Source organism: Mauremys mutica, chromosome 14 (assembly GCF_020497125.1).
Source record: "Mauremys mutica isolate MM-2020 ecotype Southern chromosome 14, ASM2049712v1, whole genome shotgun sequence".
Lineage (NCBI taxonomy): Eukaryota > Metazoa > Chordata > Testudines > Geoemydidae > Mauremys > Mauremys mutica.
The window spans coordinates 27,264,924-27,292,804 of NC_059085.1; the positions used below are offsets into that span (position 1 = coordinate 27,264,924).

At 39.8% G+C, this 27,881-nt stretch overlaps 1 protein-coding gene across 1 annotated transcript in view; it reads left to right on the forward strand.

Annotated features, from left to right (window-relative positions):
* The window catches only part of LRP3 (LDL receptor related protein 3), a 34,055-nt gene extending 16,427 nt beyond the window's left edge, over positions 1-17,628 (forward strand). Inside the window, exons 3-7 of the mRNA XM_044987707.1 lie at positions 569-707; positions 10,176-10,384; positions 10,676-11,762; positions 12,254-12,386; positions 13,297-17,628. Coding sequence (XP_044843642.1) covers positions 569-707; positions 10,176-10,384; positions 10,676-11,762; positions 12,254-12,386; positions 13,297-14,112 — 2,384 coding nt within the window. The 3' untranslated portion in view covers positions 14,113-17,628. The remainder of the gene's footprint in view (positions 1-568; positions 708-10,175; positions 10,385-10,675; positions 11,763-12,253; positions 12,387-13,296) is intronic.
* The last annotated feature ends 10,253 nt before the right edge of the window (positions 17,629-27,881 follow it).

Here is a 27,881-nt window from a genome sequence, read left to right on the forward strand (position 1 = left end):
GAACCAGTGCATCGGCTCTGAACACCCCCAAACTTTGGAAGTATTTGAAATCAGGATCTAATTTTGTCTCTTTCACTTCTTTCCTGTATCTGAGAACTCTCTGGCTAAAAATTAAAACTCTTGAGGCTTGTGATTTGATTAGGAGAATAAACAATTTTCCAGGAACTTACCTTTGAAAAGAAAGGTTCTAGATATTTCATGTTGAATATGGATCTCCTCCAATTGCTGAGTGGCATACCCAGTCTCTGGGAAGCTGGTAAGTAAGTAAGACAGTTTTCCGCATCATTATATCTTCTTGGCAGATCCATGCTGGATTATTGATCGTATCTTTTTGGCAGATTCATTCAGGGCTGTTGATCCTATTTTGTGAAGTGTCTGCTCACCTGCATTTAAAGCAGAAAACCAGGTGATAAAGATCAGAGTAGGGAAGAGAGAGCAATAAAAGGATACAATTGTTGACTGTTAAGTTATCTGTAATCATTAGAAATTGAGGAAAGTTATTGTAGCTAATGTGTATTTTTGATTAGCTTAAACCTTTAACAAAAGAGCTTTTTTTCTTGGTTGACAGCTGCTTGCAGTGGAAAACTGGAACAGCACACAGAGAGACGTGGAGTCATCTATAGTCCTTCCTGGCCACTAAACTATCCTCCAGCCATAAACTGCAGCTGGTACATCCAAGGAGATCACGGAGATATGATAACAATTAGGTATGATTTGTAGTGTTCTGTTGAGATAACAGATTGCTTTGCTGAATGAAGCAGAAGAGTCTGTCCAATATGCTAATATGAAGTTGTGTCTAAAAGAACTGTAAAAATGATAGAGCTTTTGTGCTGAGAATTTGTGGTTGATGCTTGGTGAAAGATAATTGCAAGTCAGGAGGATCCTCTCATTTAAAAGATATCACATAGTCTATTTAGGTATCTTAGCTAGTGAGGGCAGGTCTACACTAAGAATGGGGGTCGAACTAGGGTACGCAAATTCAGCTACGTGAATAGCGTAGCTGAATTCGAACTACCCTAGTTCGAACTACGTACCCGTCCAGACGCCGCGGAACCGAACTCCGCGGCTCCAAGGTCGACTCTGCTAACTCCAGCTGCCGAGGTGGAGTACCGGAGTTCGAACTAGCGCTTCCGGAGTTCGAACTATCGCGTCTAGATCAGACGCGATAGTTCGAACTCCGGAAAGTCGAACTCACCGCGTCGACCCGCGCGGTAAGTGTAGACTAGCCCTCAGAGAGCCCCATTACTGTAGTGTCTGAGTCCCTCACAGTATTTTTAATGCACTTATCCTTACAGTACTGCTGTGAGGTAGGGAAGTACTGTGATTTCCATTTGGTAGATGGGGAGCTAAGGCACAGGGAGACTAGTTTGGTCACTTCAGCTGAACAATCATTTTGCCCCTTTCTCTACGTTTTAATGGGAATGGGGACATGCGACTTGGATTAGGCTAGGGTTTGAGTTTAGGGTTGAACGAATGTTAGGACTCAGGTCTGAAGACAGCAAAATCTTGAGTTTTTCCTGTGAGAGATCTCCTTGAGTTGGCAGAAATTTTATGATGTCAGTGAGATATGATCCATTTTAGGGAAACTGGACAGCTCAGGGTTCTGGATTACTGTAGAGGGGTGGTTTAGATCTAGGCTACAAAACTACTTCCCATCTGACATCGATAGTTGGGAGAGTTTGGATTTCAGGTTGTTATTCTGGCTCATGTCTCATCTAAGGCCATTCTCAGTAGTCACATAAGGAGAAAAATCCACAGATGGCAGAACTGAACATGGTATCCACGATTTTCCTGTTTACTCAGAGGGCTGGTTAATAACCCCTTGCAGATGGCCAGGCTAGCATCCACATTGTTAGCAATAATGTAAATTATATTGGTATATGGCAGTGGGAAATGGACTCCTTTACCAAGCAGTAACTAAAGCATAAATAATGCTTAACGTGGTCTGAAAGAAGTCAGAGGGGTCTGTCATAATCCAGGAGCAGCAGCTTTGGTAAGTCGGTGTTTAAAGTGAGTTGCTCAGCTCAATTTTATTTTTATTTATATATTTATTTTTTGCCTGGTCTGCAACCCCTTGCAAGCGCTCCATTTCCCCTCCCTCCACAGACACACACTGTATTTAAGCACTGGGTATAAATACAGAAGGCCAGTTTTTCAAACAAGACTTTTAAAATAGTCCCACAGAATTTGCCATCTGCATGCTTTCCCACCTCCCATTTGCGTACAGAAATACACATTAATGGAAAAAGTGATTATTATGCAATAAGTGATATGAGTGCAGGCACGATCACCAATTTTATAGGTTCATTTTCTGAAAGCCCATTTGAAAATTAGGCTCACAGAGATGTTTAAGATTCTCACAACAAAACAAAGAAAAGGGGCCTTTTCTGTAATTATGTCACAAAGTCATACAGTATGTAACTGATGGTTCAACATGTCATCACTGCTCCATTAAATTAACATTCAGCAAAGCAAGTATTTCCTGTTATTTAGCACTTCCGAAAATAAGCAATTACCATTAGAGTTAGCATTGATGACATGATTTCAGACCTTTCTGGGAAAGCACTCTTAATAAAAGAGGCATACACATGTGCGCGCACACACACAAATATGAAAAAGATACTTTGAACTCTAATGTTCTCATACTATGAGCATACTCGTTTTCTGTGCTAATCACAGTATCCTCTTCAGAACAAGAACTGTTTATTTTTTTAAAAAAGCCATTTTTTTGTTTATAATACTCCTGCGTTTGACACCATCTGCTGAGTTGTAAGCTCAGCTGCCTAAAAGGACTGCAAACCTCTTCAACTGCAGATGCTCTACAATTAAAAAGAAATCTGCTGCAGACGGAATAATAGAAGGGTTCCTTCTTCCATTGTTTGAAATAGGAACTAATTATAATAAACAAGCAAATGCATACCTGCCAGCATTTGAGATCCACAAGTAGGATACATACTTTCAAACTCCATTAAAATATACTGGACTACAGAGACTGTTGGAAAATAGGAGGAAATGCACTAATGAAATATAGAACTTTGCTTTAGGTATACAGATGGCAGAAGAGTCTAAGGTAGGTTTATATGGAAGTGTTCATTAAAAAAATACTTGGCCAAATTCAGCCCTGATGTAACCATTCACAACTCTGTTGCAGTCCACCTAGGCATTATTTAATGAAAATACTGTTATTTGTATTGTGGTAGCCCTCCCCAGCAGCTTCCAGGCTGATTTGGGCCCTCCATAATCAGTAACCAAGAATTTGAAGTAACGGGGGAAGGACGACTATGGAAATGGTAGTAATATGTTTTCATAAGTCAGATATGTGCACAGCTACATGGTTTTGAGTTGTTGTTTTTATGTAAAGAGCTAGCAGTGTTTGGTTTTTGTCACTAGAGTAATCAGATGGGATTTAAACACACAGGGCCAACGTCTGCCCTAAGATTCACATGCACAAGTTTCACTGAGGACAATGGGAGCCTTGTGTGTATGTCCAAGGGAACAGTTTGGTTCACTGGTGACAAATGGGTTAAGATGTTTTGTTTAAATAGCTTCTCTTCTGACTGAGTGACTCATACCAATATTACTTTGCATCCTGTGCACAACATTTCATTTGGAGATCTCTAAGCACTTTACAGCTATTCATGCATACAACACTGCTAGAAGGCTTGCAGTGTTATCCCCATTGTACATATGAGGAGACTGAGAAATAGGCAGGGTACGTGACTTGCTCAGAGTCATAGCATGGCCATAGCGAAGTGGAGAATAGAATCCAGGTGTTCAGATTTTGTTGCTTTAACCACCAGACATGCTCCTTCCCTAACATTGTCATAAAAAGGTATGGAAGGGGCAAACTGGCGTTGTCACTTTTCTTGATTCAATAATATTTTGGATTTTAGAAAGGAAAAGAATCCTGTGTTGTATTAAACCAGCTGTATTTCCTTTTATCTTCTGTTCTCACTGCCAGCAAGACAACAGCATTACAACATAGGATAGTTGGGATACACCAAGAATCTCTAAGGGATGAAATTACAATGGCCAGTAGTTATGGTAAACAAAATCATTGCAGTCTGGGCCAGTTTATTCTAAACCTGTTATTCAGCAGCTTCCAATAAAACAGGGCCCTGTTCTACATGTGGATGAAAGAGATTGTCTCCCAAGGGCATTCCCTTTGAACACTTTATTTTAATATTTTCCTCTCATATGTTTGTATTGATTTTCCTCAGCTGCTTACCTTTTCATGCTTTCTCTTTTCCCTTCCATAGTTTATTTTTCAGACTCAGCAGAGACAGGTTCAACAGTCAGAAAATACATTTGCTTTTTAAGCTGCAGGCAAGAGCAGCTGGCCTTCAAGAATCTCCACAGTCTTCCTGAAACAACATTTAGAATGAGAAATTACTACTTGTAACCATTTTCTTTAGTATCTTAAGCTTAGATTGTATTTTTGTTTTATTTGCTGGGTAATCTTCTTTGATCTGTTTGCTATCCCTTAAAATCCATCTTTTGTAGTTAATAAACTTGTTTTTGTTTTTCTAAAACCCAGTGTGTGGAGTTCATAACTGGGGAGCAAAAAGCTGTTACATATCTCTCTCCACACTAAGGAAGGGGATGAATGTCATGAGCTTATGCTGTATAGTTCTCTGTGCAGGACAATATGGTATAATTTTGGGTTTATCCTCTAGAGGGGGTGTGCACTTGAGTACTGGGCAATTCCTTAGCTGAGCCGTCCCATGCAGAGCTGATTTCAGTGTCTGTGTGTTTCTGCAGCCAGCTGTGTCCCTACCTGTGTGCTGGTGAAAGTGTGAGACCGAGAGCATGTCTGCAGCTTGCTGCAGCATTACAGGATGAAAGGGAGTCCAGGCTTGTGGGTCGGGCAGGTTCAGTGGTACTCCAGTTGCAGGTGGCACCCCGGAAAGGGAGGGGGAACCTGTCACACCCTCCTTAACCATTTTGGAGTGCATATCTTTTATTTGTTTTTGCTTTAGTAATACAAGTCATCTGCCTTGTGAAAATTCAGCAAAGGTTCTCTTGAAATTCCTATTCACGCCATCACAGTACAGGAAGCAGCTTGTAAAACTAGGTCCTGCTCCTGCAAACCCTTACTAATATAAGTAATCAATGAAAAGCAATGGGAGTGCTGCCTGTCATCCATGTGAGGCAGGTAAATGTTATCCTCACTTTGTAAGAGGGGGGTAAATTCTAGGAGAGGTTTAAGGCATGATTTTTCAGAGGTGCTGAACACCCACCATTCCCATTGCCTTCAGTTGGAATTGTAGGTGCTAGCCTCAGCCTTGACAGGCAGGCTCTTTGTGTCTGTCTTGGGGTTACACAGCAAATCGATTGTTGAGCTGGGAAGAGACGAACTTCCTGAGTCCCAGGTCCTTGCTCTAAACAGTTAAACAGAATTTTTTTAATGAGCCAATTAAGCCATCAGCTGTGTTCACAATCTACCCTTGCCGGGAGAGTTTGGCAAACAGGAGTGACTTCTCTTGCTTAATTGGCTGTTCTGTTTTATATTGAGCCAGTGCTTTGCTCATCTATCCACAATATTTCATTCTGGATTTTTAATGGATTTTCAGAGCCAAGTTAGGTACTTAATCTTTTCTCTCTTCTGTACATCTTTTATCACAATGGTTGAACCTTTTGTGTGTTACTGTCCCGTGTGCATTTTTGTGCTGGACTCAGTCTTCGTTTTTCTTTCTAAGTTTTAAGAGTTTGGGTATTTAATATTTTTATTGTGTAGTTGTTCACACCTAAAACACTTCCAAAGGGATGTAGATTATACAATATTATGTATAAAGAAATAAATTTTGGCTGTACACTGCTGCTTTAAGTCTAAGCAGTAAAAGAACTCAGCAGGGCCTTGGCTTCATAGATGGCACATCTTTTTTAACTTACAGCAGTGACAATGAATATTGATGTTAAGCTGGTTTAATGCAGTTACTCTCAGTGACATGTGGATATTAGAAAGTCATTGGGAAAATGTCATTATGGGCCATTTCTTCTTTTTTGGAGCAATTTTACAGACAATATACATTATACATTCAATTCTGTAATTTACAGTAAGCTTCCTGGATCCCCACTGTGTATCAGAAGTAGTCTTTAGTGATATCATATTGGTGAAAAGAAACATGTGCTTTACCTATTTCTTGCAGAATTCTAGGAAAGCAGAGTTACAGCTGTCTTTCCATCAAGTCACATTCAATTTTTGAGGACCAAAATAATTCTAATGTACCCAGTGTCTAGTGGGATATTTTTAATAGGTAGAACCTTGTAGTTTATATAGAATTGATTTTAATAGTTAATAAAAACAGACATTTCAGAAGGAAAATTAACTGAAATTAATATTTCTCATTAAAGCATTTTTATTTCTCCCAAAAAATTCAAATTAATTTGGCCAAATTTCACGCTGTCATGTCCATCCCCCCATGCATCACTTGATTTCATTGGGGATGTATTGCTCTTAATTTGGACAGTTGGAGGCCCAAGTCATTTTAAAAGGATACTCTCTATTTCAAAGCAAGTTAACTCTTCACCTTTTTATTAATTAACCAGAAAAAATAATATGTGACTTATTAGCTCAGTTGAAGGCTGCAAACCCTCTCAGGAGCTGTAAATTCATCAGCTTCCTTTGTGTCTGTTTCCTAAGAATGTATGAAATGAATCTGTATTATGTGTATGCATTGGCCGTGTGAGCCTCTCCTCCCCTCTTCTATGTGTTACCATTACCCATTCAACTGCCAGGCTGACCCTGCTGATAAAAGAATTTACACTGTAGTTTGAGAGAGTTCAGTTGAATACAATCTCTAGAATAGTAAATCTTATGTTTCATAGGTGGCAGGATTAAAAAAATAGACTGTGGCAGCCGCACAAGATCAAATTACTAGTGGTGAAAGATTGGAAATAGTGGAGGTCTGGCAAATAATGTGGCAGAAACTTCCCATTCAAAGGTTCTTGCCTTTGTGATTGGTTTTCGAAGTGGTAAACCAATTATGATCTGTACATAATATCTAATATCTAATTGCAAAGTACAACTCGATACCCAGTTCACACACATCAGCTTTGCTGGTCTGAAATAATTCCACAGTTAAATTAGGTGGCGCAAAACTTATTTCTGTTGCAGCATGCAGACAGTTTAACTTGTCAGGAAGCTTAAGGAAAAACTATTTTTGGAGTGCAAACTCCCCATTCTCAGCAGTACCCCTTTAAGGAATGACATATTTTACAGTTTGCAGGAGACTGTTCAAGGCCCAAAATTACTTTCCTTTTACCTCTTTTTATTGCCAGCACAGGTACAAGTTACACCCTTGTTACTATATCTCTTGTTTATATGATTTAATCATAAACTAAACCCAAAATTTTCATGTCCTATGGCAGTTTTTTAAACTGTTTATTCCACAATATTTTTTCCAAAATCTTTAATTTGCTAGATGCTGGTATTTGGGATTTGAAGTTTTAGATACAAATTGCTGAAGGGAAGACTTAATACATTCTGCATCTGACCTTTTCATATGCTGGAATGGCTGTTTCCAAGAGACATGCATCTTCATGGCCCCTTTGAAAGGATAGTTGCTCACAAATACAATTCTGCCTCTGCACCAGTATATTTATCCTATGATTTGAGGGGAGGGATGGTCTTGTGGCTAAGGATGGGGCATGGAGTTGAAGCCTAGGTTCTGTCCTGCTGCTGCCTCTGACTGACTGTGTTGCATTGAGGAAGATCACGTAACCTCTCTGCATCTCATGTTCTCTGTTGGAAAATGGGGATAAGGATACTTCCCTAGCTCACAGAACTGTGATAATTAACTGGAAGACTTTTTATTAGTAATGCACCGTGAGATCCTCACATGGAAACCATCTTACAAGTATAAGGTGCTCTTAATTACAGGCCCTGGACATAATGCAGCACTCTGTCATCTGCAGAACATAGACTTATGGCAAGAACAGAGTAAGTTGACAGTGTAGGGTAACTGTTCTGACTCTTCTGATTTTTTTTCTTTGTCATACCTTAAACATAGTGTGGTTGAAATTTCTCATTTTAAATTACTAGAATTAAAATGTAAGGCAGGACTCAAGAAGGACAAATTTTGGGGATCATCAACATTTATTAAGCACATTACTGGAGAATTATAATTAATCATAGAAATTAGAGATGGAAAAGACCTAATAAGTGATCTGGTCCATCTCTCTCAGGTTATGCAGGATTGTTCACTTCAATATATTTTTCTAGTGATTTTTTTTTATCCATTTATGACTGAGCATCTATTATTTCACTAGATGGATTGCTTCATAGGCTAACACATATAATTGGCCGGCAGGTATTCTTGTTGTTCCTCCATAATTTTCTCTTTGCTAGTTTCATCCCAATACTTCTACTTGTATGCAGTTTGCATCATTCTAAACAATTTCTTTCTTGCTTTTTCTTGTTTGCATGTCCATTTTTCATCATCACCAAGAAGGCTCTTGAAGGATATACCGGACAGAGAACATTTTAATTTACCTTTTGTGAATATTCTGCCTTCCCATCCTGGCAATGAAAATCTCTGGCACTACCTGGTTTACTAAATCCATAGGTTACCAGGATTTAATAGTATCACTGGTATTGGAGAATGATGTATTTTTGGGATGTGTCTTGCAAACTAGAGAGTGACAGAGAACATCACAGAAGGAAAGGATTTGAAAAAGGTGAATTAAGCTACACCTCTACCCCGATATAACGCGACCCATTATAACATGAATTCGGATATAATGTGGTAAAGCGGTGCTTGGGGGGTGGGGGGGCTGCACACTCCGGCGGATCAAAGCAAGTTCGATATAACGTGGTTTCACCTATAACGCGGTAAGATTTTTTTGGCTCTTGAGGACAGTGTTATATCGGGGTAGAAGGTGTATTTCTGTGCTGATTTATCCTCTGTCACCTAGATCGTTCTGGGGCACTGCATATTTTTTATTAGACTTCTCTGAGTTTTCATTTCAGTTTTGTGCTTTTAACCCCCCTGCCCCCTTCCATTCTCTTGATGCCATGTCCTCTCTCTTGCTAATCATATCTCCTCGTCATAGACCTTTTCTGGATATTGTGTATGCATAAAAAAAGAATGACGATTGCAGTTTGAGATTCTTGGCCAGAGTGAATTCTTTAGTCTTCATGGCAGCTTCACTTTTCTTCTTGCCCCAAAGAAAATGTCTTGTCTTACTTATAGTTTTCTGATATTGTGGAGTTAGATTTCTGATATTCATTCCAGACAGTCATATTCTACCATTTATCTTTTCATGGAGCTTTCTCCAATATCTATGAAAGTTTCTGTGTAGAATGTGGCCCATCTTTTTGGTAAGGCTTTCTCCATTTCTGAGAGTTCTCAGTCCACAGTGTTATGTGGTTGGGGTATTATGCTAACTTTTAACATGCTAGCCTTAGGTAATCCCATTTCAGCATGCAACAAAAACAAAACATGGTTTTGGTATCTTGGGTATGTTTTTTGTGACAGCAACACACACTCTGTCAAGGGGATAGCCCCAGGGTCCTGGTCAACACTTCCTCTCTCAAGGAGACAAAGTTGTATTGTCTAGGGCTGTTGTGATTTTTGTGGAGCACTTATGTGAAGCTGGAAAGAATGGATTAGACTCAGGAACTGTTCTGCATTCCCTTTGCCTGTGCATAGGCCAAAGAGTTGGTTGTTTCTCCCTTCCAGATACTGTTGGGGTTCTTTGCACAGCTCTCTATTGTTCTTTGTCCAAGAAGGGTTTTATTTATTCAGAGTTTTTAAGGCGAGAAGGGATCATTATGATCACCTAATCTGACTTGCATAACTGTAGGCTGTAACTTGTGGTTGAATAGAGTATTTCTTTTAGAAAGGCATCCAGTCCTGATTTAAGAACTTCAAGTGATGAAAAATCCATCATTTTACCCTGTCGGGGATTTTTTTGGGCTGGTGTTCATGTAAGTTGATTTGTCAATAAGCTTTGTATATTATTGTGGGGTTTTTTTTGTATATGGACCTTGAGTTTCTGGTGTGGGTGCATTTTCTAAATGGAAAAATGATGACAGCCATGGTTGCCTGCACAGTTATTGCACTATGAGTGTCTAACTTATTCCTATCAGATATTTGGTATGTGAAAGGCTGTGTCCTTAAATCCAGATTTTATCCTCTGTCTTTCATTTGTGTTTTCTTTGCTCCTGGCAGTTTTAAGAACTTTGACTTGGAGGACTCTCAGAAATGTGCAGTAGACTGGCTGATGATTGGCCCCTCTTCCAAGAGGGAGGAGTACAGAGTGTGTGGATCCTCCATACCACCCTCCTTTATCTCTGCACGGGATCACGTCTGGATATTTTTCCACTCAGACGCATTGAGTTCGGGACAGGCTCAGGGATTTCGCCTTTCCTACATCCGAGGTAAAAATCTCTGTACAATTTTAATTAATTTTTGTTGGACTATGCAGAAATACTTAACCACCCTGACCCCAAATCCTGTGACAAAAGTGGCTTCTGTTGACCAAAGTCTTCTATAAATGCCAATGAGTCATTAGAAGCTTGTATATTTTCACCATTTGGCTTTATTAGAGAATTCTTCTGGCGAAGAGCTGGACCAAGAGTCAATGGCTGCACACTGGGATAAAATATTAGAACGAACACATGGCATCATATGTTTCTAAAAGTTTAAATATTTATTTTTTCCCCCCACAGGAAAAATAGGCCAGACTATTTGCCAGTCTGATGAATTCCACTGTGTAAACGGCAAGTGCATTCCCAACACTTGGAAGTGTAATTCCATGGATGAGTGTGGGGATAACTCGGATGAGAGAAACTGCACCATCCCTCCAACAGAGCCTCAGTCCAGCATCTGTCCCTCAGGAACATTCCAATGTAGCATAGCCCATTCCACCAAGTGCTTGATAAATGAGTTGAGATGTAATTCAGTTAAAGACTGTATTGATGGTTCAGATGAAGATAACTGCCCTGATCTTTCATGTGGCAAAAGACTGGGTAATTTTTATGGGTCTTTCGCTTCCCCAGACTTATTCCGTGCAGATCACAGCCGGGCAGACCTTCGCTGCACTTGGTATGTGGACACACAAGATAATCGGCATGTCCTTTTGCAACTTGATTTACAGTTAGGGTACAATGACTATGTAAAGGTGTATGATGGAATTGGGGAGAGAGGTGATAAATTAATGCAAACTCTTTCATATCACAACAACAGGCACGCAGTGAGCGTGGAGTCCTCAAAGGGTCAGCTCACCATTTCATATCATGCCAGATCAAAGAGTACTGGCCATGGATTCAATGCAACTTATCAGGTGAAAGGTTACTGCCTTCCGTGGGAACACCCTTGTGGAAGTGATGAGGAGTGTTTCACAGATAAGCAGCATTGTGATGGTTGGTGGCACTGCCCAAATGGCAAAGATGAAGAGAACTGTCCAGCTTGCCAGAAAAATGAATACCCATGCGAAGGAAACAGTGGACTGTGTTATTCAATACTTGACCGATGTAATAACCAAAAGAACTGCCCAGATGGCTCAGATGAAAAGAACTGCTTTACATGCCAACCAGGAAACTTTCACTGTGGCACAAATCTCTGTATCTTTGAGACTTGGCGCTGTGACGGCCAAGAAGACTGCCAGGATGGAAGTGATGAACATAATTGTCTGGTTATAGTGCCCAGAAAAGTCATCACAGCTGCTCTGATTGGGAGTCTTGTGTGTGGCTTGCTGTTGGTGATAGCACTGGGTTGTGCATTTAAACTCTACTCACTAAGGACCAGGGAATACAGGTGAAAATCTTGTATGTTCATAATGTCCTTACTTTACTAGGTGAGCCTTTCTTTCAATCACTTTAGGGGAAAGAATAAAATATCCATTCGAGTGAATTTTGAAACACACAGTAAAACTAAGCCAGGGTCCAATGAAACTGATGGGATTTAAAAAAATGGCCACTGTGCTGTTTATTTAGCAGTAAAAGCTAATGGCCTACATTTTGACAAGTGGCTATTTGACTCTCTTCCTCTATATTTACACAGTAATATGCCGGTATACCATACTGTTAGTTCTTTTGCATATCTCAGCCTCCTAGTGAAGAGAAGGGTTTCAGTGAGTTACAGTGGAGTTACCTTTACTTCTGTTGTTATGAAAACATCTGTTTTAATGCTGGCTGATGACACTAGCCCTGAGTGAACTGGGAGAGAAGACTCTGTTTTTAGAAAGGTCTGTTTGTGTAATTTTTGTGGGTTCCTTCCCCATTTTACTGTGGTTCTGTTGGTTTCAGAGCATTTGAAACCCAGATGACTCGTCTTGAGGCAGAGTTTGTACGACGTGAGGCTCCACCTTCCTACGGGCAGCTCATTGCACAAGGACTTATCCCGCCAGTTGAAGATTTCCCTGTTTACAATGCATCACAAGTAAATGGTTTCATTCTACGTTCAAACTATCAAAAACTGGATAGACTGAATGAATCTGAAGCAACAGTAACAATGAAGTCACTTTAATTTGTGGAAATGCTCTTGTAACAACATGATTTCTTCTGTACTGTTATACGTTTTAGTGATCTGGCTAAGTTTTCTAGTTAAATGGGGACTCATGCGTATGCTGAAAGCTAAATGGATAAAAAAGTTTTACATCAAAATAGCAATAAATAGACAAATATCAAACTAAAACAGAAAGGAAACCAGCATTTCAAGCTGAAAGTACAAAAGAATTTCCTTTGTATAGAAAATACGATAAGGAGTGTGGGCATTTGTCTTCTGACAAATTCTGGAGTTATTTTTATTAACAAATGCAAAGCTTTTTAACAAAAAGTCCTGTTGTATTTTTGTATCAGAGGGGTAGCCGTGTAGTCTCCCATATCTGCCTTCCCCTCTCTCTCTCTGTCAAATGCATTTCACTCCCCATTGTGATAACGTCATGACCTGACACAGCACTGTAATTATGTAAGCAGAGGGGAGGTTTGAGGCATCAGCTGTTATCAAGTCCTCCTGGCAGTGCCTATGAGACAGGATTCGGTGGACCAATAGTGTGGTCCAGTATGGCAAATCCTGCATCTAACCATGCTGAGTTGATTATTGCTGGGGGTGGGGCTTGTTAAATGCAAGTGGCGAGAAAAAGTTCTGGAGGAAAGAAGTTTGATGCAGAATGAGCCGTCTTTGGCTTGATTTTTAAGCAGGAGTTTAAACTTAAACTGTAACCTTTCCATCTGAGTAGCATTCTTAGGAGTCAGATGGAGAATTTAGTGGGCAGGACAGTCTTAGATATTTGATAGTGTTCTCCAGTGGAAACATCAAGAAATTACAGTTCCTTGATTCTGTTTTATAGGCATCTGTGCTGCAGAACATCCGAACAGCAATGAGGAGACAGATGAGACGCCACTCATCGAGACGGAATTCATCTCGGAGGCGCTTGGGCAGACTCTGGAACAGACTGTTCCACAGGCCACGAGTGAGAGGGCAGATCCCTCTCTTAACACCTGCGCACACTTCCCAAACAACGCTGGGTGATGGAATTATCGATCACACCGAAGGAAGTATCCAGAATCCCTCACCTTCCCCTGAAGGACCTAATTCAGAGGCAGAGACCTATGGCCAGGTTAGAGGGCTACAAGAAGCTGGAAGTAGCGTTTTGCAGCCAGAGACTGACGCCACAGAGCCATCACCCTCTAGTGTTTTATCTAATACTTGCACGGCTGCACAGGCAGAGCCTGAGACTGGACACAGTGACAAATCTTCAGGTGCTGAGGAGACCTCCAGCACTGAGCTTAAACAAACCAAGAGGGTGGATTCAGGAAAAGCTTTCAGAGACCCTTTGTCTGAAAGTGTTACAGAAACACTCCGTGGAGGATCGGTATCCAGAAGGACTGTCACAGAGAACAGTAATTTAAACAGGAGTCATCCGCTGAGTGAAGAGCCATGTAGATTACCTTTAAAAAAGTGGGAGTCTAATTACTCAGACAGCCCTATGAATGTTTGTATTCAGGTGGATGGACAGCAGAGATGTTGCCCTCATTCCTATCGGGAAGAACCTTTGGGTATTCACGCGGCTTGTTGCCATTCTGTGGAAGTGCCAATGCTAGAATCCTCTACTCCCCGCTCAGAAATCAATACCAGTGATGATGAATCATTACTAGTTTGCTAATGACATTTTGTTTTGGCCCTGTAGATTTTGTAACTTTAAAATGTACATTGCAGAGCACACTGATTATAACCAACACATCCGTGCTCTCAGTGTAGTCTGTTAGAACCAATGTGCATTTATCCCAGAGGGAGTAGAATACCTATGACAAGACTATGGGACAAATTTTGTCTTTGTTGATATGCTTGAAACTCCAGTGGGGTAAAACTAGGCCAATGTATGTGTTTAGGGGCCAAGAGTGAGTGAGACTCTATTGTCACAATTTGGGAGTATTTCCATCCTCCTTTGTTTGTTCTGTTCATTTATTCACTTTCACTTTGCAATCAGGGAATTTGAGTTTTAGTTTAAAGTCACTTACCATTGACATTAATGTGCTAGAGAGAAATCAGTTGGCAGTCTGTGTAGGCATCAGTCACAGGGAGTTACAACTGTCAGTGTTCAGCTAGAAATATCAAATTGTTGTCTTTTTAGATTATTGGTTTTAATTAAACAATGTTTACAGAGCCCCAAAATACATTTAGCAGAAAGTCAAATCCCTATGGCTCCTCTTTCTCTTTTCTGAAAATTACCACTTTTTCTCCATTCCCTTCAGAAGTGTATTGTGGGCCATAGATATCCAAAAGCATCGATTGCAACCAAAGTTTCTGTATTCTGCATACAGAGAAGAATCAGGTTTTTTATCTGCTATAACTTTGTAATAACAAATTAGCCATGTTAATGATAACTGGAGTGCATTAAGCCCCATGTGCAGCAACACATTTGTATTATCAGATATTTTATCATATTCACAATGGTTTTGTTAAGTTTGAATCTTTTTTTTTTTCTTCTCTTTTTTTAAGGTTTTAGTGTAATGCCATTTTAGGGCCTGGTCTAGAGCAGTGGTGGGCAACCTGCAGCCCGTCAGGGTAATCCGCTGGCAGGCCGTGAGACAGTTTATTTACGTTGACTGCAGGAACGGCTGCCTGCAGCTCCTAGTGGCCGCAGTTCACTGTTCCTGGCCAATGGGAGCTGCGGGAAGCGGCTCAGGCTGCAGGGATATGCTGGCCACTGCTTCCCGCAGCTCCCATTGGCTGGGAATGGCGAACTGCGGCCGGTCAGTGTAAACAAACTGTCTTGCAGCCTGTCAGCGAATTACCCTGACAGGCTGCAGGTCTGGAGAGTTAATGAGTGCTTCCAGCTCTCACTAGCTAGAGTGGGAGTTGCAGTTAGTGGATTTTTTAATGGTATACACATTGTTCTGTGGTTCTTTTAGATACATGCTAGCTGAAAAGATCGGCACTGTTTTCAAAACTGAAAATGTGCAGACTTTGAAGTAGTTTGGGCAGACCCCTGTGCCTTTTGCTTTTTAAATTTTAATTAAAAATGGCTAAGCTATGTAACTATGAGAGGTGGTGATGTGGCCTAGATAGGAGTGACTCACTACAGAACAACAAACATTATCTGGTGAAATCCTGGCTCTGCTGACGTGAATGGGAGCTCTGCTATTGACTCCAATAGGGCCAGGATTTCACCCCATATTTTAATGTACAATTTCTACTTTAGTTTTCCTCTTTTGAAGAAGCACATAATTAAAAAAAATACTGTCAGCAATTTTTTTTAGAATGGAGAAAGTAAGTTAGTTGCCACTCCTTTATAGGGAAGCAGGTGCAGGATGGTGTGTATCTCAGTGCTCTGAGACTGTCTACTACTGTAGAACAGCTTCCAGTTATGATTGAATAGGAGCCTTAACTCCATATTGTGCTGACAGGGTTATTAATTGATCTTCTATGAAAACTACACAGGAGTTTAACCTGGGCAGCACAATCCAAATGGTCTTTAACTCCTGCAGGTCACTTGAATGTGATGGGAGTTGAGCCTGTGCAGTGAAGGGTGAATTGACCTGAGTGTCAAGGTGTTTATCCTTTTAATGGGCTATGTTCTGCCCTTGATCTTTCTACAGAACTGCCAGTGGGAGTCCCAGCCAAGAAATGAGGTCAGGGCTAGGCTCACTGTGCTTTGGTTGGCTTTGCCAAATCATAATGTGAAAGTACAGCATTGATGTGCTTTATTTTTCCTCTGACACAAATTACTTTTATATTGTGTTTTCCAGAACCAGGAAGAAGCAGAAGATTCAAAATTGTAAGAAGATTAGGAGTAGGCAAGGGTTTTGGTCAAAGTGCATTCCAGTAAAGAATCATAGTAACATGAAGTAAAAAATAAAAATACTGTTTGGTCAGATATTTCCTTCCACATATTTGTATGTTCAGAGGTCATTTAGCCAAACAAAAAAGTAGTTTTGAAAATATTTTACTTTCCTAGCATTTGTAAGCATTTTAGGTACATTCCACCCTTAAAAGGACATGTACTGTAGTCATTAACCTGCCAGGGATGTTTGTGTCCAAGGCTACAGTTTTTAGTGTCTCTCTTTGTCTAAAAGTAATTTTAAGTACATAGAATTGTATTTATAAAATAGTAAACTTAGTTATAATTGGGTGGAAGATTACATTTCAGGGTAAATACTGTACAAACAAAAAGAACCTTATAAATAAATGTATATTTAATTCTGTTACAGAAACATATTTCTTTCTATAATAAAATCATTTTGATCCTACTAAGCCTTAAATTATATTATCACGATTGTAATGTTCTTCTGACAATTTAAGTTGAAATATGTACTTCAGAACATAACAATCTTTTGGTACAGCAGTGCACAACTAGTAACGCCATCCTTTAGCTTAAAAAAGATGTAACTTCAAATAATTTCTTAGTATCGCTTTCAGACATACTTTGCGTACTGTTGAAGATTCATTTTGATAACTAAATGGTAATTTAAACAAATCAGTTTTTATTTCTTCCTTGTATATTTAAGCATCACAACTCAAAACTGAAAAATTGAAGCTGTAATGAAGTTTACAAATGCCATCATCCAGGAAATGTTCAGCTTCCTCTTTGTGGAAACATATAGCCCTGCATAACTAAAATTTACAGCCCTGTTGCTTTTTGAAAAGCACATAACTTTTTTGTAGTCTGCAATAAACTGTGATTTTTGTTTTGTCTAGTATATTGCTTAAAGTGAAGAATCCCTAACTCTTGTTAAACATTTTGCAGGAGAAATCTGTTGTGTTCTGTAAGTACAAACGAGTTGTGCATTAGAATATCATGGACTGGAGGGACTTGATAGAAGATATGAGGTTTGCCTTACTATAGACCTAGTATTTCCCCAGCTTTTAAAGATTTATTTAATTTTATTTAATTTTCCATGAAAAAAACTTTATTTTATTTGTTTTAATAAAAATTGCATGTTCATAAAGGCTTAAAAAATAGTTGGAAAAACTGAGACAAAAATGTAAAGGAAAAATGAATAATAACCTTTGTTCCTTTTGAGATTAGGGAAAATATCATCTCGCTTCAATGGCTACATAAGATGAAGTTACTAAGCCAATAAAATTGTTTAAATTCTTATTTTTATGTTAATCTCATAGTGCACTTCTTGGGATCTTTGACGTTTTTGAATGAAAGGGGGAACTATTTTAACATTTTTAAAAAAATCATGTCTGATGTATTTAACTCTCTTTAACCACAGTTCTTTAGCAAGAATGGTGCAAGCATTAAAGAGAAAACTGAACTCCAAATGCTGTTCGTCTCTCTTGTTGCTGTTAAAACAGTGAGAGTCAGAGAGTGTCTGAACTTTCTGACATCTGTCAGTTTGTACTACAGTCCGATATATGTAAGTTTGTTGTGTAACTACCTTCTTGGGTGATTTTTGTTGACATCTCAGCCTGCTGCAACATTTCGCTTATGTTTATATTTATTCCATGAAACATTCTAAAACTTTACCATACTTTATCATGCATATGCCTTAGTTTGAACATGTAGTGCCAAATTGTCAAAGGTACTTAAAAATGCGCACACCCACAATTCCATGTGCTACCCAACATTTGCAAATCAAATATTCTTACATTTGCAGTTACCTTCTTTGCTCATCTATGTGCTTGTTTTGTGTAAAAGTACTACATACATTTGCATGTGTGTACATATGTAGAAGCCCTCAAATTTTTTTATGTTCACTTCTTTAGAGGCATATCTGAAAATTTGTCCTTAATTCTTTACAGCAGTGGTATCAGTCACTCCTTTCAACCGGCTGAAAATGCATCGGTAGTACTGTGTACAAATGGTTTTAAAAGGCAAATATTAACCAACATTAACTCTGGCATAACTTCTTCTAGGTCTTGTTCCCTCTGAAAACAGCTTCTTTGGGTTCCTGGGTCTCCGAGCCTCTTCATTCTTCACAGCTACAGGGGATACTCATAACTGTTTTGGTGAAAGTTCCCTCTCTCTAGCCTTTGTTCAAGTTTTCATAGTAGAGTCCTTGGCTCTTCCCTGGCTGATTTTCAGTAGGTAACAATGGGACTCTTAAGCATCCTTGATGCTGGTAGGGACCAACTACCCAGATTCAAATGCTGTCACTGTTGTGAGGGGAATTGGATGAATTCTGTTGTTGTCAAGGCTTGTTCCTTTCATTGGCCCTCGAAAGGAGACACCTTCACCTTTCCTTGTCCATGTCAGTGGCCAAAGTGCAGAAGGAACAATCCATGAAGATTTGCTCTGTTCGCACCAGGAGCTGGTGGAGCTGTGAGATTGGTCACACTGCTGTAGTTGTTCCCTTCTGGTGAGCGTTGGCCTTTTATAAACCATTCTGAAGAGTCTGGTGGGAGCTGCTCACTCTGTTGCTAGTGAGGAGTCAGCCAGAGCTGGTGGTTCGTTGCTGCTCCATTGCTGTACCTTAGTGCCCGTGCGTGTACTGGGAGCATGGAGTTGAGGACTGATAAGCCTGCCCTTTCCTCTGCTCCATCTCTGCCTCCTTGGGTCACTGATGCATGTGTTCCAGCCAGGGGCGGCTCTAACTTTTTTGCTGCCCCAAGCACGGCAGGCAAGCTGCCTTCGATGGAGTGCCTGTGGGAGGTCCCCGGTTCTGTGGATTCGGCAGCATGCCTGCGGGAGGTCCCTGGTACCGCGGATTCGGCAGCGCGTCTGCGGGAGGTCCGCCGGTCCCGTGGCTTCAGCGTACCCGCCGCAATTACCGCCGAATCCGTGGGACCAGGAGACCTACCGCAGGCAAGTTGCCGAAGGCTGCCTGACTGCCGCCCTCACGAAGATCAGCAGGGCGCCCCCCGCGGCTTGCTGCCCCAGGCACACGCTTGGAGCACTGGTGTCTGGAGCCGCTGCTGGTTCCAGCCTCTGACTTCAATGCATGCACTGTGTAATACCCACATCTACTGCAGTAGCTACAAAGTATTTGGAGGTTTGTCCTGCCTTATGCACACAACACATTGATTATTGTCATGGCAAGTGACACTATAGGGAGACACTTCTATCAGGAATTTTTCCTGCAGCTGGAATACAGGGTGGTATGTGGGATTATTAAAGAATGAGAAGAGAAGACAAATAAGGGCAAACTTGGCCTAATTTAGGCCACTGGTAATTACGAGTCCATCAGATCAGTATAATGTATATTTCTAATATAGCAGCAGTTGGACATCTTTGAACACACCAGTCAAAACCCTAAATTTCTATAAAGGGACAAAGTCAAAACTGGCAAGCCCAAAATTTGACATGCTGGTTTCTTGCATATCTGTTGAGAAAAGATAACCTAAGTACTGTGTTTTTTCTTTTAACTACTTCAATATTTCATGTTTTGTTTTTTTTTAAAAAAGAGTCACAAATAGCCCTACAATAACACACAGGTATGTGTAGCTAGTGGATGGCACAAAGAAGCTGGAAAGCAAACACGTTTCATTTTCAAGGTCACAAAGAGTTATAAACAACACTGAGCGAAAAAATATATGAAAAATACCTTGAGTGCGTCCTCTGAAAAAATATTTGAGTGCAGTCCTTGTTTTTGCTGAGGATAATTTATGGATCATGCTGCTTTGTGAGTTTCAAGGCAGACTCAAAAGAAGCTCCCTCCCCCCCGCATCCAAAAAAGTTTGAGCGAATGGTAGTGCTGTGTAGCTGGTAAACTCTCCCAGCATCATCCTGCGGGCAATGGGAAATCTGCTTCCTTTTTAAAATAAAATGTTTTGGAAATGCCGGAGTGGTAAATATTTATAAAGAAAATACCAGTTTCTGTGTTCAGCAACATCTAAGAGCTCACACCTTTCCTGCAAGCTAGTCGCATCTTAGAGCGAGAAGTATTCTGGAGAGCAGCTGGATGGCATGTTATAGAGTATGAATCGTTTGTGCTAACTAATTGTCTCTGGTTAGAGCCTCTGCCCAGAATGTCCTATGGGCCAGTGTTGATCATTAGGGGGCAAGTTGTGTCGGAAGGACACAGCTTTTAAAAAGGGGTGGCAGAGCACCCCAGGGAATGAATTGTGTGGCTCAGATAGTGTCAATTCTCTCCATTCCCCTACTCCGGGGAAGTAGTAATTTTCTGCTGGCCTCTATTTAACGCCCCCTCACCGCCCCCACCCATACCTGCTCACAATAGCTGGGTGGGGGAGGAGGGAGGGTAAAGCTCAGTCTATTCATTGCCTATCCCCCCCGCAACCCATTTCCTGCCCATAACCTGGTAGAGGGAGGAGAAGCACAAGGCGCCCACTAACACTGTACACCTAGCCTGGGCAGTTGCATAGGGGTGAGGGGGAGTCTCATTGCCCTTTAAGCTGCGTAGCCCTGAATCTATCCCCAAACTATTTGCCAGCTGAAATGTCTGTCTGTCCTTGGTGTAGATGAGAATTTTTACTGGCACATCAGGTGTGAAAGAAAAACGCAGGGGAGAAGTGCTGGAGAGGCATAGCCGTATGTGGCACGCGTTGCCAAGTGATGCTTAGCAACCTAACATGGATAATAGCACTTTGCAATGCTGAGCATGCAGAGTGAATGACGTTTGCATGTTTTACCAGGAAGAGATTAGATAACGAGGCTAAAGAGCTGGAGAAACAGAAGGTAGGCCCAGAGCCAAATGCAGCCCCGAAGTCACTGGGCACAATTCCATTGCCTTCAACAGAGCTAGGCTCGCAACAGGGATGGATTTGACCTTGAGTCTTAGCCTTGTAAAATGTGGCAAATCTTCAGTGTGGAAGATGAAGTGGGGCCCGTGAAGTTTGGTCACCCTCAGGATTGTGATCAGAAGTTGTAACAGCAGGGCCGGCTCCAGGCACCGGCGCAGGAAGCAGGTGCTTGGGGCGGCCAATGGAAAGGGGCGGCAAGTCCGGGTCTTCGGTGGCAATTTGGCGGTGGGTCCCTCAGTCCCTCTTGGAGGGATGGACTTGCCGCCGAAGAATGAAGAGCAGCCGCCGAAGTGCTGCCGATCGTGTCTTTTTTTTTTCCTCTTTGCCACTTGGGGCGGCAAAAAAGCTGGAGCCAGCCCTGGGTAACAGGCATGGTTTAGTGATATCACCAGACTTTGGGACTCTTCTTTCTACTGGAAACAAATAAAAGCCACGTTTACAAGGTGTCTTCAACTGGGGTTGTAATTTTGTCAGATTTTTAGCGTCACAGCAAAATGAGGGCACAGGCATAATCCATTGCAAACAAAAATGCTAGAATGTATGTATCTGCCCTGGATTTATGGGGGAAATGCTGATTTTCACCTGCAAATTCTGTATTGCGATGTCTATTCAGGAGACGGGATTGCAGCTTGCGTAGGCACACCCAAACTAACTTTATTTGAACTAGCTCACTAAAAAGTAACAGTGTGGCTGCAGTGGCACAGGGCTAACCGCTGGAGCACAATCCTGCCCAGGCCCTGTCCTGGGATGGATACTCCAGTTGGGATCACACCTACTGGGATGGTGCCGGGGTGGGTACAAATGGATTTTAAAAAACAAATTTTTTCAAACTTTAAATTGGATTATTTTATTTAAATCTACTTTAAAATTAAATTTGAAATTGATAATTATGTTGAGACCTAAATTTATTAAAATCTATAAAAAATAATTTATGCTAAATCAAAAAATAATATTAAACAGTACATGTTGGCTGCCAAATTTCAAAGAAAATCAGACCACTGCACTGGTGGAAGTTACTGGCTATACAACTGAACAAAAGTTTGCTGAAGTGCTAAACCAGCTTTTGATAGCAGTAGCCTCTACTGCAAGTTCAGATAAAATATTTTCTTTGTTTCAGTTTAGTAATCTAATTACTTTAGAAACCAATTTGGAGCAAGAAAAAGCAGGAAAGTTTTTGCTTTCTTCTTCCAGGCTCTGAATAATAAAGATCAAGTATGACAGAATGAGATCTACTGGAAACAATCAATTTCATTAACTACAGATAATTTCTTTGTTTAATAAATCAGTTTTAAATTTAAAACATATTTTGATACATGTGTTTTCTCATGCATTCAGCACTTTTAAGGTAGTTTTATTTAATGAAAATAAATGCTGTTTTTGCATATTTTAATTGAATTGGAATTTCCATCCCAATAGTGCTTGACACAATTTTTTTTGTGATTTATCGATAAAACGTTTCAAAATTAAGGGTCTGGATAAATGTAAGTTAAACTATATCATTGCTTAAAGATATGTGTATAGATACAGTGTATCCTCCTAGTGACCAATAAGAAGTACCAAATTTAGTGTCAAGTATCAGAGGGGTAGCCGTGTTAGTCTGGTTCTGTAGAAGCAGCAAAGAGTCCTGTGGCACCTTATAGACTAACAGACGTTTTGCAGCATGAGCTTTCGTGGGTGAATACGAAAGCTCATGCTGCAAAACGTCTGTTAGTCTATAAGGTGCCACAGGACTCTTTGCTGCTTCTACAAATTTAGTGTAAAGGCTGTATATCTAATTATAAAGCAACATGTTTTAAAGGTTACCAACTAATGAGAATCAACCAATGTCTGATATGTCCTTGATGTGAGGACTGTATATAACCTTCCTTTAGGAAAGAAACTAAAAAGTAAAAATGCAAAATATGATTTAAATCAATGATTTAAATCTAGGTTTCCTGTGCGTTGATTTAAATCATGATTAAAATTGGTGATTTAAATTGCTTTGATTTAAATCAGTGCACGCTTGGGTGGTGCACTGACTTTCAGCCTTGACCTGTTTAGTGCAACTCGACCTGGTATGGTTAGTGGAGACTCTCTCTGGGTTTACCAGGTAAAACTGCTGTCTGGATACCACAAAGATCTTGCTTTGAGTCTCAGTTTTAGTAAAATGCAGGATGTGCACACGGCAAGCCCAATGCACCAGATGAGGGACCTACAAAGTGATGAATGTCTGCTTAGAGCCAGGCCACCAACTCAGAGACAGAACTTCAAAGATTTTATAGATGGATCCTAAACCCAATACAAGAGAACAAATTAGAGGTATGTCTTCTTTGCTGTGTATTGACAGCAATTCACAAACCTGCAGGATTTTGATTCACCAAAACTCATCAGCTCTGCTTAGCTTTAGTTTCTTGTTACAGGAAGTCAGATTAATTTTTATACCATGAAATCCATTTACAGCCAAGGAAATGGCTATGAGTGAGGACTAATCCTTATGCTCTAGAATTTCCAAGTCCCAGAACCCAGTTGTCATTATGGAGGCCTCAACTGCAGCTCCATAGTGTAAGGTTGTGTTGAGTTTTGCACTTACATGTACAATTTAGCTTTGTTACTGAACTGTTGTTCATGTTCGTTTGATTAAGGTATTTTGTAAATCCTTGAAATATCTCCAACTTGAATGGACTTGTAATTGCAACTTTGCACTAACTTGTTGATGCTTTTTTCAGCCTGTGAACAGAGTGATGAAAACAGCATCCTTCTCTTCGCTTTACTTTGTTGAGGTAATTGAGGGTGCAAACTCTCATAATTTGTGTTTTAATTTGAACAAAAAAGTAAATTCCTTTGTCACATCCATCTTTTCACTGGCTTTCAAACTGCTGTAAAGCTAACTTCAAGGTTTCTCTTCTGGTTTATAAAACTTTAAATACTCTTGTAACTTTGTACTTAATTTCTCTTCTCCTCCAGTTGGATTTTCTGGATGCTGGATTGTTGGAAGTGCTAAAAACAGCGACAGAGCATTTTTCAACAGTCGTCATGGCCCTATAACGATCAGTATTAAAGCACAAGAGACTGTAAATCTATTTAAAAACTTCATTTGAAGCCCAATTCTTGATCCAACTTTTTCTACCAGTAATATGCTCAGTTGTATTTACTGGAGTTTAAGGCAGCTGGGTTTTGTTTTGTGTGCAGGTGACTGTAATACCACCTGGGCTTTTTAATTAAATAAATAGAAATGGGTCTATTTCTCAGCTCTAAACAACCCCATAACTCTGACGTAGTTTATCCATCCCTAAAAAAAGTTGCTATTGAAGTATAAATGGTACATAATTCTCTCTGTGGTCATGGCATTTCTTTTTGATAAGTGAAAAATTAATATCCAGCTTATATGGATTTATATGTCAAGTAAGGGAAAAAATAGCATATTGTCAATAAAGAGAATATTAATAATAATATGGTAGAGGAGGAGGAATCTAGCAATGTTTCAATTAGGATAGCAAATATCTTGGGATTGCAGTGGTCCTGAACACCACCGGTTTCATATTTCAATCTCTCTTTTGAACGCTATTCACTCTGTTCTATCAAATATCAAGAGATTCCTGACATGACTTTTTGTATCAAATGGGCTCCATTTTCCCCACCTTTCCCCTTTTATTTAAAATACTATTGTGGTAAAAACTGGCTGACTAGGCTGATACTTTGCTTTAAAATGATAACAAGAACGTTAAATTTGGACTAGTAGGCCATTTTCTACCACCTGTAGGAATGCTAGGACAACGATGGACATTCTAAAAATACCTAAGACAGAAAGAGAGACAGAAGTCTGGGTAATAGAAGTTTTGATGTCATTTCCTTCACTTATTTAAAAAGAGATGAAGTCCATCTTAAATCATTAGATCTTTTTCTTTGGTGGAGCATGAAATTATCTTGCTGGTTGGGCACATTGATTTTGAGTCAGATATTTTATAAATTAGAAACTAATGTAAACATTTTAAAATATAATTTTGTTGAGATTATAAATGAAGCTGTTTGTGATCACTAAATAAAACATGCTGAAACAGCTTTCAAATGAGGTGATTTATGGATTAAAGATGGGCCGAAACGAAAACCCTGAATCCAAAACATCTCTAAGTTCAGCCTCCTGTTTTTAAGCCCAGAGGGTTCTTATTTTTAAAGTATGAAAATGTAGCGGAATCAGGAAAGATTTCAGCCAAAAACAATAAATAACTGTGAGGCAATTGGTCCTTTAATTCTGATTTTCATTTCCTTAAACAAACAAACAAACAATCTAAGTGAAACCATGACAGCAGTTGCAGTATATTATTATTTGTGCCTTTCTCATAACAGCACAGGCTCCTTGCTGAAGAGTTCTGCAAAGCCTAAACTCCAGCCAACTTTCGTATCTTCATTGTTGGGGGAAATAAACTATTGTTGATGGTGAACTCTATAGAATTTGCTATCTTGTGATATTGGAAGGGGAAGGAATCTTTTCTGAAACTGTCACTGAGCATGAATTTTAATCTAAAGAACATCAGAATCTTGGTCATGGAAGCCTTGAAAGGCAAAGGTAAATCATGTATAAAGGTAAATCATGGTAAACCAATATAGATTTTTCTTCAGCACAGTGATGAGTGTCCATCCTCTGTCAAAAATGTGGCTTCATGTATGTAACTTTCATTTGCAAAGCTACATATTCATAAGATTATTTAAATATGGAGTCTCTCTAGCATTTATATATGTATATACACAACACACACTTTCTCTCTAACTACATATATATTTTAATAGTCTCTTGATTAACCGCTTCATACAAAGAGAGGAGGGTACATTGTGCTTCCTTTTAAAATATCTACTGTCTGAAAGATCTGGATATATACCATCTGGATGTATATATTTAAAATAAAAACACATTCTAAATGCTAAATTCTGTTGGAAGATGCTTTCCTTGAACTTGCCTCATAGTCTGAGTCTCAGGTTCTGTGTATTTGTAGAGAGTAGTCCTATGGTACTTGACAAACTAAGAGACCAATTGAATCCTTAGTTGTTGTACCAAGGCCTTTAAAATACAGTAAATCATGATACTTGCAAATTAAAATTGATATGGCTATTTTAAAAGTAGTAAATATGATCATCTATATTTCTAAATGTTACAACAAAGTAGTAGCTATTGGAATATTGCTTAGAGCTATTCTGTGATTTTGTGTTTTTCAAAAGATTCTTTGGTATGAAAATGGTCACATTTTTACATTTGCAACCACCATAAATTTACCAAATAAGCCACTACTAGAACTGTAAACATATCAATTTGTTACAGCTACAAACATACTAAGGCACCTTCTAATCAGCATCCGGTGGTAAAAAAATTAAGGACAGTTTCTTCATTGAACATGGGTGAAATGTGGAGTTTGTCTTCAAAGGCAAGGTGAATTTTTGTGTGAGCACATTAGAAAAAATAGAAATATACCAGAATTTGTTCCTTTTTTCCCCAGTGCAATTATACTAGAAACACAGTAGAGTTCTTTTTCTTCCCATTTGACAGTAGAACTTTACTAAGGTTAGCATAAATATCTGGTTATTGTCATTTGTTTGCTGTGTTGGTCCCAGGATATTAGAGAGACAAGGTAGGTGAGGTAATATCTTTTATTGGACCAACTTCTGTTGGTGAAAGAGAGAAGTTTTTGAACTACACTGAACTCTTAACACCTTGAATAGTCTCTTAGAATATGTGTGAACTACTTATGCTAAATACTCTGTTCCACCTTGTATTTAGTTGTGATAGTCAGGCTATGTCTACGCTGCACTTAAGTCGTTCAAATTTTTTCGGTCAGGGGTGTGAAAAAAAAATCCCCCAGAACAACACACGTTTTAATGACGAAAAGTGCCGGCGTGGACAAGGCTTCGTTGGCAGGAGACGCTTTCCCGGCAACGAAGCTACCGTCCCACGTTGGGAGTGGTTTTAGTTTTTTGTCTGGAGAGCTCTCTCCTGGCGACAAAGAGGCACTACGTTGCTTATCTTACAACAGTGCAGCTGCAATGGCACATGTGCATCATTGTAAGGTCTGAGTACCTTTTCCAATGCCTTTCTGTGCTGTCTATGCTTTTACTAAGGTCTTGCTTACATGAGAGTGTCATAAACAGACAGTAAAGGGTTAAGAAGTTCACCTAGCCTAGCTGACACCTGACCAGAGGAACCAATGGGGGGACAAAAGGAAGGAGGAAAGAGTCCTTTGTTCAGTTAGTTCATTAAGTTCTGTGCCAATGTGAAAAAGATCAAGAAATCACCCAGGGTAGTGAGTATTAGAAAAGGAATAACTTAGCTTATGTTTATTTCCTTTTGTGACGTTGTCTTTTTGCATTAGAGGGATAATCAAATTGGGTTTTCTTTTGTGTAACTAAGATTCTGCCCAGGGGAACATCCTCTGTGTTTTAAATCTGTTGTCTGTGACAGTAGCTTGTATGCTAATCTCTCAGAGGTATTTATTTTACACCTTTTCCTTAATTAAAAGTCTTCTTTTTAAGAACCTGATTAATTTTTTCCTTGTTTTAAGATCCAAGGGGTTTGGATCGGTGTTCACCAGGAAATTGGTGGAGAAGTCTCTCAAGGTTACCCAGGGAAGGGTTACAGTACTTGGGAGGGAGAGATTTTGGGCGGGAAGACAGAGTTTCCCAAATGACTTATAAACAGCTGTTTTTAAACAATTTGGGTGGTGGTAGCAACCAGATCTAAGCTGGTAATTAAGCTTAGAGGTTCTCATGAGGGTCCCCACATCTGTACCCTAAAGTTCAGAGTGGGGGTGAAACCTA